This window comes from Oncorhynchus kisutch, linkage group LG17, assembly GCF_002021735.2.
Source record: "Oncorhynchus kisutch isolate 150728-3 linkage group LG17, Okis_V2, whole genome shotgun sequence".
Classification (NCBI taxonomy): Eukaryota; Metazoa; Chordata; class Actinopteri; order Salmoniformes; family Salmonidae; genus Oncorhynchus; species Oncorhynchus kisutch.
This window is the reverse complement of record NC_034190.2, coordinates 17,694,180-17,708,501: the sequence shown is the minus strand read 5'-3', so window position 1 is coordinate 17,708,501 and position 14,322 is coordinate 17,694,180. Positions and strand designations below refer to the sequence as shown.

The 14,322-nt window shown below is 42.0% G+C and overlaps 1 protein-coding gene across 1 annotated transcript; it reads right to left on the bottom strand.

The window, feature by feature from the left end:
* Positions 1 to 5,243: 5,243 nt before the first annotated feature.
* On the bottom strand, positions 5,244 to 13,422 carry LOC109908435 (cytochrome c iso-1/iso-2-like). The gene is made up of 3 exons (XM_031794935.1): positions 13,330 to 13,422; positions 10,063 to 10,278; positions 5,244 to 5,476 (listed from the first exon to the last, which is right to left on the bottom strand). Exons 2-3 carry the CDS (start codon positions 10,229 to 10,231, stop codon positions 5,331 to 5,333), a joined length of 315 nt encoding a protein of 104 aa, XP_031650795.1. The 5' UTR covers positions 10,232 to 10,278; positions 13,330 to 13,422; the 3' UTR covers positions 5,244 to 5,330.
* Between the last annotated feature and the right edge of the window lie 900 nt (positions 13,423 to 14,322).

Here is a 14,322-nt window from a genome sequence, read left to right as displayed (position 1 = left end):
CACACACACACACACACTGAGAAACACTTGTACACACCGCTGCCTCATGAATAATGTATCCCCATAGACAGGTTCCCACAATCTCATTGGACAAACAATGCTACTGCTCATGAATATGCACAACACAGCCAGATTCCCACATGCTGATTGGACACAAATGCTATCTAGCTCCGCCCTGAGGAAGGGAGTTCATAAGGGATTTAAACTTGAGTGGCATGCCCCAATCCTACAGTCAGTCGCCCCCTATCCCCTAGTTAGTTGTGTGCGTCTGACAAGATTGGATTAGGTGTAAAGGCGTCTGCATGCATCCCATCCAAAACAGTTCGGAACAGTTGCTGAATATATTATGATGACATTTTGTGACGTTTCTGTTGGTTTTGGTGTTCGTCAAGGGTTTTTTCCAAAGGTTTCGGTTTAGAAGTACAGTTTCTACTGCTTCTACAGTTTCGCTTCGGTACTGATGCCCAGCCCAGAAAGACAATTCCCTTAGACGGCCACATAGAGAAGTCAGATTTGAAAATTCCTAATAAGACACTAACGTCATCACCTTTGTGCACAAAACATCCATTGAATTATTCAAATAATTGTCGCTGAGGCAGATCATTTTCATCACAACATAACATTTTATATTCAACAAAATGTTTTTGGATGAGGTGTTGATGCTGCTGTTGCTCGAGCTGCTCCTTGTGCACATTGAGTGCTGGTGTGCATATGATGTTGGTCCATACAAATCAGATATACAGTGGGGCAAAAAAAGTATTTAGTCAGCCACCAATTGTGCAAGTTCTCCCACTTAAAAAGATGAGAGAGGCCTGTAATTTCCATCATAGGTACACTTCAACTATGACAGACAAAATGAGGAAAAAAAATCAAAAAAATCACATTGTAGGATTTTAATGAATTTATTTGCAAATTATGGTGGAAAATAAGTATTTGGACAACAGCAAAAGTTCTACTTTTAATAATTAAGTATATTGAATACTTGTAGACTTTTACTCAAGTAGTACTTTACTGGATGACTTTTACTGCTACTTGAGTCATTTTCTATTAATGTATCTTTACTTTTACTCAAGTATGACTATTGGGTACTTTTTCCACCACTGCACTAATGTAACTCAAACATTTTTTTTTTTTTTTTAACCTTTATTTTACTAGGCAAGTCAGTTAAGAACAAATTCTTATTTTCAATGACGGCCTAGGAACAGTGGGTTAACTGCCTGTTCAAGGGCAGAACGACAGATTTTGTACCTTGTCAGCTCGGGGATTTGAACTTGCAACCTTTCGGTTACTAGTCCAATGCTCTAACCACTAGGCTACACTGCCGCCCCGGCAAACATGTTGCGTTCTTTACACTGAGAAAGGGAATGTTTGACAAAGGCATTGTAAAGATGACTCCAACTGTAATAGTTCCTGATTAAAAAATGAGACTGATAATCACATGAATGTCTTCTTAGTTTGTTGCAGATATGCTATCACTTCTTACAGTTGACCTCTAGGAGGCGGTATGGTTCATGTTTTTGCATCTAGGTCTTGTCTGCTCTCTCTTGTGATGAAATGCTGCTCTCTGCTGGTCATTTTTAGTTCTTGCAGTTCATATTCCAGAGTTGGCATTGAATTTGCCAATGCATTCCCAATGGACAGTAGTGCCTATTAGGCCTATCCTGTTGATGTCTATAACCATGCATATTTTCTTTCCTTACAAGAAAACTTAGAATTTAAAAAAGGCATTGCATAATCTGACGTTAACAAGAATAGATTTTTAAAAACAAGGTAAAAATTGACGGCAATTATGGATGAAACCCATTTGAGAGAGTAGTAAACATTTCAGAGCAAAGCAGCAATGTACAGCTCAGGACTCATTTTAAATAGAAAGAAATTCAACAATTACATAAAGAAAGTGAGCAGGAGCTCAGCAAAGACTTCGCTTGATACAGTGGCTTGATACAGTGGCTTGATACAGTGGCTTGATACAGTGGCTTGATACAGTGGCTTGCGAAAGTAATCACCTCCTTGGCATTTTTCCGATTTTGTTGCCATACAACCTAGAATTAAAATGGGGGCTTGTATCATTTGATTTACACAACATGCCTACCACTTTGAACATGCAAAATATTTTTTATTGTGAAACAAATGAAATATGACAAAAATAACAGAAAACTTGAGCGTGCATAACTATGCAAGACTCCTGGGGTACGTCTCTATAAGCTTGGCACTTCTAGACAGTGGTATTTTTGCCCATCCTTCAAGGCAAAACTGCTCCAGCTCCTTCAAGTTGGATAGGTTCCGCTGGTGTACAGCAATCTTTAAGTCATACCACAGATTCTCAATTGGATTGAGGTCTGGGCTTTGACTAGGCCATTCCAAGAAATGTAAATGTTTTCCCTTAAACCACTCGAGTGTTGCTTTAGCAGTATGCTTAGGGTCATTGTCCTGCTGGAAGGTGAACGTCCATCCCAGTCTCAAATCTCTGGATGACTGAAACAGGTTTCCCTCAAGAATTTCCCTGTATTTAGCGCCATCCATCATTCCTTCAAATCTAACCAGTTTCCCAGTCCCTGCCTCTGAAAAACATCCCCACAGCATGATGCTTCCACCACCATGCTTCACTGTGGGGATGGTGTTCTCGGGTGATGAGAGTTGTTGGGTTTGCGCTATACATAGCGTTTTCCTTTAAGGCTAAAAAGCTACATTTTAGTCTCATCTGACCAGAGTAACTTCTTCCATATGTTTGGGGAGTCTCCCACGTGCCTTTTGGCAAACACCAAACATGTTTGGGGAGTCTCCCACGTGCCTTTTGGCAAACACCAAACATGTTTGGTGAGTCTCCCACATGCCTTTTGGCAAACACCAAACATGTTTGGGGAGTCTCCCACATGCCTTTTGGCAAACACCAAACATGTTTGGGGAGTCTCCCACATGCCTTTTGGCAAACACCAAACATGTTTGGTGAGTCTCCCACATGCCTTTTGGCAAACACCAAACATGTTTGGTGAGTCTCCCACGTGCCTTTTGGCAAACACCAAACATGTTTGGTGAGTCTCCCACGTGCCTTTTGGCGAACACCAAACATGTTTGGTGAGTCTCCCACGTGCCTTTTGGCGAACACCAAACATGTTTGGTGAGTCTCCCACGTGCCTTTTGGCGAACACCAAACATGTTTGGTGAGTCTCCCACGTGCCTTTTGGCGAACACCAAACATGTTTGGTGAGTCTCCCACGTGCCTTTTGGTGAACACCAAACATGTTTGGTGAGTCTCCCACGTGCCTTTTGGTGAACACCAAACATGTTTGGTGAGTCTCCCACGTGCCTTTTGGTGAACACCAAACATGTTTGGTGAGTCTCCCACGTGCCTTTTGGTGAACACCAAACATGTTTGGTGAGTCTCCCACGTGCCTTTTGGTGAACACCAAACATGTTTGGTGAGTCTCCCACGTGCCTTTTGGTGAACACCAAACATGTTTGGTGAGTCTCCCACGTGCCTTTTGGTGAACACCAAACATGTTTGGTGAGTCTCCCACGTGCCTTTTGGCAAACACCAAACATGTTTGATTATTTTTTTCTTCAAGCAATGGCTTTTTCATGGCCACTCTTCCGTAAAGCCCAACTCTGTGGAGTGTACGGTTTAAAGTGGTCCTATGGACAGATACTACAGATACTCCGCAGTGGAGCTTTGCAGCTCCTTCAGGGTTATCTTTGGTCTCTTTGTTGCCTCTCTGATTAATGCCCTCTTTGCCTGGTACGTGAGTTTTGGTGAGTGGCCCTCTCTTGGCAGGTTTGTTGTGGTGCCATATTCTTTAAATGTTTTAAGAATGGATTCAATGGTGCTCTGTGGGATGGCAGATCTTATTTAGGGTCTTCAATACATATGCACGCATCACTTTTACGGATTTTGTTGTGTTTTTTTAGAAAGAAAATGTTCATTTCACTTCACCAATTTGGACTATTCTGTGTATGTACATTACATGGAATCCAAATCAATTTAAATGACAGGTTTTAATGCAACAAAACAGGAAAAATGCCAAGGGGGATGAATACTTTTGCAAGGCACTGTATCCCTTTCAAATGCATATTTTTGTTTGAATTCTAACTTGAGATCCCTGTACTCAAAGGTTTTGCTGAGATTTCACACACCAATGTATGCATGATGCACAAGCTCATATTACACACCTATCTGAAGTTAGGATCAACTCTACATGACTGAGAAAGATTCAGGATTTTGCATTTCAACGGCTCTATTTTTATCATTCATCTGTTCAGAGTTTTCTGGAAAATTCCTCAACCGTAATTAGAAACACAACCACTTTCTTAGACAACAACCTTTTCTAAAAGAGACATCAACAAGAACAAAGTGAGAATGCACATGCCTTAACACTAGAACAAGTATAAAACATTAACAGGAAGACAAATGAATACGAGTGGAGAATCCTCTCAGTATGTTCAGCCTCCTCCAAGATGAATGCTGTATGTTTGTTCATGTTAGTATATGGTAGTGTAAGGTAATGTATCACAGGAGGCTGCTGAGGTGAGGAAGGCTCATAATAATGTCTTGAACGCACATTGGAATGGCACATGGATGGCACATGGATGGCACATGGATGGCACATGGATGGCACATGGATGGCACATGGATGGCACATGGATGGCACATGTATGGCACATGGATGGCACATGGTTTCCATGTGTTTGATGTATTTGATGTATTTGACACCATTCCAACTATTCCACTCCAGCCATTACAACAAGCCCGTCCTCCACAGTAAAGGTGCCACCAACCTCCTGTGTATTGTGTGGTATTGTGTGGTGGTGTGTATGGTAGTGTGTGATAGTGTGTATGGTAGTGTGCATGGTAGCGTGTGTGTGTGGTCGTGTGTGGTAGTGTGTATGGCAGTGTATGGTAGTGTATGGTAGCATGTATAGTAGTGTGTGTGTGGTAGTGTGTGTGGTTATGTGTGCGGTAGTGTGTGTGGTAGTGTGTATGGTAGTGTGTATAGTAGTGTGTGTGTGTGGTAGTTTGTATGGTAGCGTGTGTTGTAGTGTGTGTGGTAGTGTACAGTAGTGTGTGCTGTATGTTTGTGTGTGTATTGAGGTGTGTCCTTGGGTGTGTCAGAAGAACATGTGTACCAGGGAGGGAGTAAGTTAGTAGAGAATGACAGGTGTGTGTTAGAGAGGTGTGTGTGTGTGTGTGTGTGTGTGTGTGTGTGTGTGTGTGTGTGTGTGTGTGTGTGTGTGTGTGTGTGTGTGTGTGTGTGTGTGTGTGTGTGTGTGTGTGTGTGTGTGTGTGTGTGTGTGTGTACAGTATGATACGGTGTGTGTGCATGTTGTGTGTCTGTCTATGAAGTGGCATCCTTTAAATAGGCTATCAGGTCCTCTCTCTCTTTCTTCTTCTTGATACCAGCAAAGATCATCTTGGTACCTGGGATGTACTTCTTAGGGTTCTCTAGATAGACCATTAGTGTCTTCTCCTCCCAGACTACACCTACAACAGAGGAACAGAGAGAGAGAGAGAGAGAGAGAGAATGAGAGACAGTGAGAAACATGGTTTGTGATGAAGATGTGTACTTATATGAACAGTCATGGCCAAAAGTTTTGAGAAAGACACAAATAAGAATTTTCACAAAGTCTGCTGCCTCAGTATGTATGATGGCAATTAGCATATACTCCAGAATGTTATGAAGAGTGAGCAGACGAATTGCAATTAATTGCAAAGTCCCTCTTTGCCATGAAGATGATCTGAATCCCCCAAAAAACATTTCCACTGCATTTCAGCCCTGCCACCAATGGACCAGCTGACAACATGTCAGTGATTCTCTCGTTAACACAGGTGTGAGTGTTGACGAGGACAAGGCTGGAGATCACTCTGTCATGCTGATTGAGTTCAAATTACAGACTGGAAGCTTCAAAAGGAGGGTGGTGCTTGGAATCATTGTTCTTCCTCTGTCATCCATTGGTTACCTGCAAGGAAACACGTGCCTTCATCATTGCTTTGCACAAAAAGAGCTTCACAGGCAAGGATATTGCTGCCAGTAAGATTGCACCAAATCAACCATTTATCGGATCATCAAGAACTTCAAGGAGAGCGGTTCAATTGTTGTGAAGAAGACTTCAGGGTGCCCAAGAAAGTCCAGCAAGCGCCAGGACCGTCTCCTAAAGTAGATTCAGCTGCGGGATCGGGGCACCACCAGAACAGTGCTTGCTCAGGAATGGCAGCAGGCAGGAGTGCATCTACACGCACAGTGAGGTGCAGACTTTTAGAGGATGGCCTGGTGTCAAAAAGGGCAGAAAAGAAACCACTTCTCTCCAGGAAAAACATCAGGGACAGACTGATATTCTGCAACAGGTACAGGGATTGGACTGCTGAGGACTGGGGTAAAGTCATTTTCTCGGATGAATCCCCTTTCAGATTGTTTGGGGCATCTGGAAAAAAGCTTGTCCAGAGAAGACAAGGTGAGCGCTACCATCAGTCCTGTGTCATGCCAACAGTAAAGCATCCTGAGACCATTCATGTGTGGGGTTGCTTCTCAGCCAAGGGAGTGGGCTCACTCACAATTTTGCCTAAGAACACAGCCATGAATAAAGAATGGTACCAACACATCCTCCGAGAGCAACTTCTCCCAACCATCCAGGAACAGTTTGGTGACGAACAATGCCTTTTCCAGCATGATGGAGCACATTTCCATAAGGCAAAAGTAATAACTAAGTGGCTCGGGGAACAAAACAGATATTTTGGGTCCATGGCCAGGAAACTCCCCAGACCTTAATCCCATTGAGAACTTGTGGTCAATCCTCAAGAGGTGGGTGGACAAACAAAACCCCACAAATTCTGACAAACTCCAAGCATTAATTATGCAAGAATGGGCTGCCATCAGTCAGGATGTGGCCCAGAAGTTAATTGACAACATGCCAGGGCGGATTGCAGAGGTCTTGAAAAAGAAGGGTCAACACTGCAAATATTGACTCTTTGCATCAACTTCATGTAATTGTCAATAAAAGCCTTTGGCACGTATGGAATGCTTGTAATTATACTTCAGTATTCCATAGTAACATCTGACAAAAATATCTAAAGACACTGAGGCAGCAAACCTTGTGAATATTAATATTTGTGTCATTCTCAAAACTTTTGGCCAGTGTGTCAGTCAAATCAAATCAAATCAGTAGTATCTAACAATTCACAACAATACACACATCTCAAAGTAAAATCATTGAATTAAGAAATATATAAATATTAGGATGAGCAATGCAGTATATACATATTAATGAGTCAGTGTGTCAGTCCCCACAGTAAGGCTTTCTGTCCTATTTTACTGTTCAGGTTTCAGTCCCCACAGTAAGGCTTTCTGTCCTATTTTACTGTTCAGGTTTCAGTCCCCACAGTAAGGCTTTCTGTCCTATTTTACTGTTCAGGTTTCAGTCCCCACAGTAAGGCTTACTGTCCTATTTTACTGTTCAGGTTTCAGTCCCCACAGTAAGGCTTACTGTCCTATTTTACTGTTCAGGTTTCAGTCTCCACACTAAGGATTACTGTTATATTTTATTGTTCAGGTATCAAATCAAATCAAACTTTAGTTGTCACATGCACCGAATACAACAGGTGTAGTATACCTTACCGTGAAGTGCTTACTTACAAGCCCTTAACCAACAATGCAGTTCAAGAAAGATGTATGCAGTTCCAGACATGTAGCTCCATCTGACAGTCTATCCTGTCTGTCCATACATGTAGCTCCATCTGACAGTCTATCCTGCCTGTCCAGCCATGTAGCTCCATCTGACAGTCTAAAATGCCTGTCCATACATGTAGCTCCATCTGACAGTCTATCCTGCCTGTCCAGACATGTAGCTCCATCTGACAGTCTATCCTGCCTGTCCAGACATGTAGCTGTATCTGACAGTCTATCCTGCCTGTCCAGACATGTAGCTGTATCTGACAGTCTATCCTGCCTGTCCAGACATGTAGCTCCATCTGACAGTCTATCCTGCCTGTCCAGACATGTAGCTGTATCTGACAGTCTATCCTGCCTGTCCAGACATGTAGCTCCATCTGACAGTCTATCCTGCCTGTCCAGACATGTAGCTGTATCTGATAGTCTATCCTGCCTGTCCAGACATGTAGCTGTATCTGACAGTCTATCCTGCCTGTCCATACATGGAGCTGTATCTGACAGTCTATCCTGTCTGTCCAGACTTGTAGCTGTATCTGACAGTCTATCCTGTCTGTCCAGACATGTAGCTGTATCTGACAGTCTATCCTGCCTGTCCAGACGTGTAGCTGCATCTGACAGTCTATCCTGCCTGTCCAGACATGTAGCTGTATCTGACAGTCTATCCAGCCTGTCCAGACATGTAGCTGTATCTGACTGTCTATCCTGCCTGTCCAGACATGTAGCTCCATCTGACAGTCTATCCTGCCTGTCCAGACATGTAGCTGTATCTGACAGTCTATCCTGTCTGTCCAGACATGTAGCTGTATCTGACAGTCTATCCTGCCTGTCCAGACATGTAGCTGTATCTGACAGTCTATCCTGCCTGTCCAGACATGTAGCTGCATCTGACAGTCTATCCTGCCTGTCCAGACATGTAGCTGTATCTGACAGTCTATCCTGCCTGTCCAGACATGTAGCTGTATCTGACAGTCTATCCTGCCTGTCCAGACATGTAGCTGTATCTGACAGTCTATCCTGCCTGTCCAGACGTGTAGCTGCATCTGACAGTCTATCCTGCCTGTCCAGACATGTAGCTGTATCTGACAGTCTATCCTGCCTGTCCAGACGTGTAGCTGCATCTGACAGTCTATCCTGCCTGTCCAGACATGTAGCTGTATCTGACAGTCTATCCTGCCTGTCCAGACATGTAGCTCCATCTGACAGTCTATCCTGCCTGTCCAGACATGTAGCTGTATCTGACAGTCTATCCTGCCTGTCCAGACATGGAGCTGTATCTGACAGTCTATCCTGCCTGTCCATACATGGAGCTGTATCTGACAGTCTATCCTGCCTGTCCAGACGTGTAGCTGTATCTGACAGTCTATCCTGCCTGTCCAGACATGTAGCTGTATCTGACGGTCTATCCTGCCTGTCCAGATATTTAGCTGTATCTGACAGTCTATCCTGCCTGTCCAGATATTTAGCTGTATCTGACAGTCTATCCTGCCTGTCCAGATATTTAGCTGTATCTGACAGTCTATCCTGCCTGTCCAGATATTTAGCTGTATCTGACAGTCTATCCTGCCTGTCCATACATGGAGCTGTATCTGACAGTCTATCCTGCCTGTCCAGATATTTAGCTGTATCTGACAGTCTATCCTGCCTGTCCAGATATTTAGCTGTATCTGACAGTCTATCCTGCCTGTCCAGATATTTAGCTGTATCTGACAGTCTATCCTGCCTGTCCATACATGGAGCTGTATCTGACAGTCTATCCTGCCTGTCCAGACATGGAGCTGTATCTGACAGTCTATCCTGCCTGTCCAGACATGTAGCTGTATCTGACTGTCAGACTGTAAGACACAGTGGAAATGTACCTGTGCTCCACTAATAACAATCACACACTGCTACTGTACATTTCTGAATACTTCATTGGTATCCACTACATGAGATATTGTCAAACCATTCCTCTTATGATTATCTTGCGTTGGACTAGTAACCGAAAGGTTGCAAGTTCGAATCCCCGAGCCGACAAGTTACAAATCTGTCGTTCTGCCCCTGAACAGGCAGTTAACCCACTGTTCCTAGGCCGTCATTGAAAATAAGAATTTGTTCTTAACTGACTTGCCTAGTTAAATAAAGGTTAAAAAAATATATATACAAAAATCTTATGATAAGAGAGAAAGTGTCATCCATACAGATGTGCTAATTATGAAAATTGACACTGACACACACATGTAATCACGCACACACACACACACACACACACACACACACACACACACACACACACACACACACACACACACACACACACACACACACACACTCACACACACATACACACACACACACACACACAGAGACACACACACACACACACAAACACACAGACACACAGACACACACACAGAGTGACCCTTACCCTTGTTGGTGTTGGCCTGTGTGTAGGAGTATCCAGGTGACTGTCCTGTCTTCCGGCCAAACAGGCCCCAGAGGTTAGGTCCCACCTTGTGTCGTCCCCCCTCATCCACCGTGTGGCACTGGGAACACTTCTGGACAAAAGCCTTCTTCCCTTTCTCTGTGTCCCCCATTGCAACTTGCTCTCTGTCCTGGACAGAAAGAGAACTCTGCTGTCTGCCTAAATAAAACAAAGGTTGAGTAGCAATTATGGAAACAAGCTACATTTAGTGTAGTTACTGTGTAGTTACATGTAGCCTCGTGACACCAATATATAACCTATGGTATGCATGTCAGGATATGTGTCCTCGATTAGTACTGACATGTCCCATTTCTCCCAATGATGTCACTATATTTTGTGTGTGGAACATTTTCGCCCCTTGCACAGTGGAGAACCCAGTTATTAACCAGCCTGGTCTAATAGACTAGACCTATTATAGTAAATGTAAATCCAAATTACTCAAATTAGTATGATATGTTATGTTTGGTATGGTTACATAAGACGGAAGGTTACTTAACCCTTGTGTAGTCTTAACATTCTGTATACTCCCCTTGTGTAGTCTTAACATTCTGTATACTCCTCTTGTGTAGTCTTAACATTCTGTATACTCCCCTTGTGTAGTCTTAACATTCTGTATACTCCCCTTGTGTAGTCTTAACATTCTGTATACTCCCCTTGTGTAGTCTTAACATTCTGTATACTCCCCTTGTGTAGTCTTAACATTCTGTATACTCCCCTTGTGTAGTCTTAACATTCTGTATACTCCCCTTGTGTAGTCTTAACATTCTGTATACTCCCCTTGTGTAGTCTTAACATTCTGTATACTCCCCTTGTGTAGTCTTAACATTCTGTATACTCCCCTTGTGTAGTCTTAACATTCTGTATACTCCCCTTGTGTAGTCTTAACATTCTGTATACTCCCCTTGTGTAGTCTTAACATTCTGTATACTCCCCTTGTGTAGTCTTAACATTCTGTATACTCCCCTTGTGTAGTCTTAACATTCTGTATACTCCCCTTGTGTAGTCTTAACATTCTGTATACTCCCCTTGTCCTAAGGGTCAAAAATGTGCCGCCTTCTATAAACCCCTAAAATAAAGCAGCTTAATTGAATTTTAAACCCAAAATCTATTTTACATGAAGAAACAACCTGTCATTCATCACAGACTTCGTGAATATCTGGGTTTTCCCTCTTTACAAAGCAGAAAGACTGCATTTAATCAGTGGACACCACTCGTTTTTATTACAACACACCTGTAATAATTGATTTCTTTACTAAAGCAGGGGTTTATTATTATTATTACTAAAGGTACTGCATAGGTGTAAACATAATTTTTTTTAGCAAGAGATGGCACTTGAATAGCTTAAGAAAGTATCAGAAATGTGCAGGCAGTTGTTTTGAATGCATTTTAATGAAGGGAAACAATAACGGCAACACAGTGATATATTCTTACAGTTGAAGATGGAAGTTTACGTACACTTTAGCCAAATACATTTAAAACTCACATTTCACAATTCCTGATATATAATCCTAGTAAAAATTCCCTGTCTTGGGTCAGTTACGATCACCACTTTATTTTAAGAATGTGAAATGTCAGAATAGAGAATGATTTAAGCTTTTATTTCTTTCATCACATTCCCAGTGGGTCAGAGGTCTACATACACTCAATTAGTATTTGGTAGCATTAACTTGGGTCAAACATTTCGGGTAGCCTTCCACAAGCTACCCACAATAAGCTGGGTGAATTTTGCCCCATTCCTCCTGACAGAGCTGGTGTAACTGAATCAGGTTTGTAGGCCTCCTTGCTGACACACGCTTTTTCAGTTCTGCCACAAATGTTCTATAGGTTTGAGGTCAGGGCTTTGTGATGGCCACTCCAATACCTTGACATTGTTGTCCTTAAGGAATTTTCTCTTGAGGTGTTGCTTCAATATGTCCACATATGTCCACATATCACGATGCCATCAATTTTGTGAAGTGCACCAGTCCCTCCTGCAGCAAAGCACCCCCACAACATGATACTGCCACCCCCGTGATTCACAGTTGGGATGGTGTTCTTCGGCTTGCAAGCCTCCCCCTTTTTCCTCCAAACATAACGATGGTCATTATGGCCAAACAGTTCTATTTTTGTTTCATCAGACCAGAGGACATTTCTCCAAAAAGTACGATATTTTTCCTCATGAACACACACCCACACAGCTTTCATGGAAATATCAACAAAGGTGATGTTTCACTTTTTCTAATGTTGGGGTCACTCTAGGAAAAGTCCAATTTCAAGTTGAAAGAAATATCATTTAGGGGGTTTTCTCTGCTATTAAACATAGTGGAGGGTGAAAGGAGGGTGGTTAGTCGGGTGGATAGGTCAGCGTATAATGCAAATGTTTAGCATGTGTGTTCGAATCTCAACATGGACGATTTTAGCTTATTAGCAACTTTATAACTACTTACTACTTTTATCTACTTTGCAATTGCTTAGCATGTTAGCTAACCCTTCCCCTTACCCTAACCTTAACTCTTCAACCTAACTCCTAACCTTAACCCTAACCTTAACCCCTAACCCTAATTAGATGTTCATCAATGTTTCTTAAATGTCGAAGTTGTTGCAAAGTGTTTAAGTTTAAGTTGAATTTTTAACGTTAGAGTTAAGTTCAGGCATTAATGATGAAATATTAAGGTTAGGCATTAACTCCAAATGGTTAAGGTAATGGTTAAAGTTTTGGAAAGGCTTCAAACATAAATCTCAAAAACAACTTTTTATCACTGGATTCGAATTAGAAACCCTTGGAATCAGAGGCAGATGCTTATGCCCTAGCAAACAGAAACTTATCTGAAGGAGCAGCATCCCCCCCAACATCCTCCGACATAAATGGGAAATGATACTGACTTGTATCCTTGGTGACCATACAAAACATAACATATCACACTAAATGGAGTATCTCTTATTTAGTTACAGAATAATGTGAAATGCTCTGAGACCAAGTTGAGCTAACGCCCACCTCAGGTGGAAAATACCAAGTACATTAATCCGGAAAAAATGTTGTATTCAGAGAACTGTATAGATATTCACAAAATGTTGTTTCGGTTTCGACTGAAGGCTACAAAAACAGAGAGAATAGGAAACAATTGATAGTTGTTGGTACATTTTGAATAGCACAAACTCCAAAAAACGAATGAATAGATAAGTTGTCTAAATGTTTTTATGAAGAGGTAAAGGCAACAAACAGAAGCTCACCTGTTGGAAGATGAAAGTGTGTCTGATTCTCAGGTAAATTACCCCACCTTTAAAAAGTGTGTCAGAAACTTGACACCGTGCATATTCGGTACCGTCTCGTGGCTACGCCCCAAGAAAACCCATTAGTATTGGAAAGTAGAGCTGCCAAACACAACTTTCTCAAATTTCATGACGATCCCTGTTGAATAATCCATGAATCACCATGCTGAAAAAAATATATTTTATAAGCGCGTCGATTGAGCAATATATTGGAAGCGATGCCAGCTATGCGATTCACACCCATTTCCTATGGTAAGTCTATTAAACCTATTGAATAACTGAAACAGTTGTAGGAATAATAGACTTGTGTGAAACATTGGAAAACTAAGATATAGCAGGGAGAAAAGGGACTAGAAATTGGTAGCTATTAATGTTTGCAACCAAATGATTATTTTGTTGACACTAAAACAAATTAACGAGTCTTTGTTTCTTTTACTTTGTAAGGTATCTCTCTTCATGTAGAAGGAAACCTCACAGCTAGATGTTTGGAATGTGTGTGTGTATATGCACACGTTTGTGTGGGTGTGTGTGCATGTATGTGTGTGTGCTATACATTAGCCTCAGTTATGGAAGGGAAGTAGAATGACTGTCGCCTGCCAGTGACATGGCTGTCACGGCGTCGGTCCTGTAGAACGAGTCCTGAATCTCCAACGGAACCGATTGGGACCCAAACAACCCTCACGGCTCTTTTGCCCCAACCCCCACTTTTATTTTATCTTACCTTTATTAGAACAAATTCTTATTTTCAATGACTTCAATGAATTATGATTTGCCAAATCATTTTGAAGGTATGCACATGATGTCATCACATAGGGTACTATGGGGTAAATAGCCCCCTCTAAGAACAATGTCTAATTGCTGACACAAAAAAAGCAACGTTTGGAAAAACATTAGTATGTGGAGGCAGATCAAGTTTAGGCAAATAAACTATAAATTGAAATAAATTGCTACCGT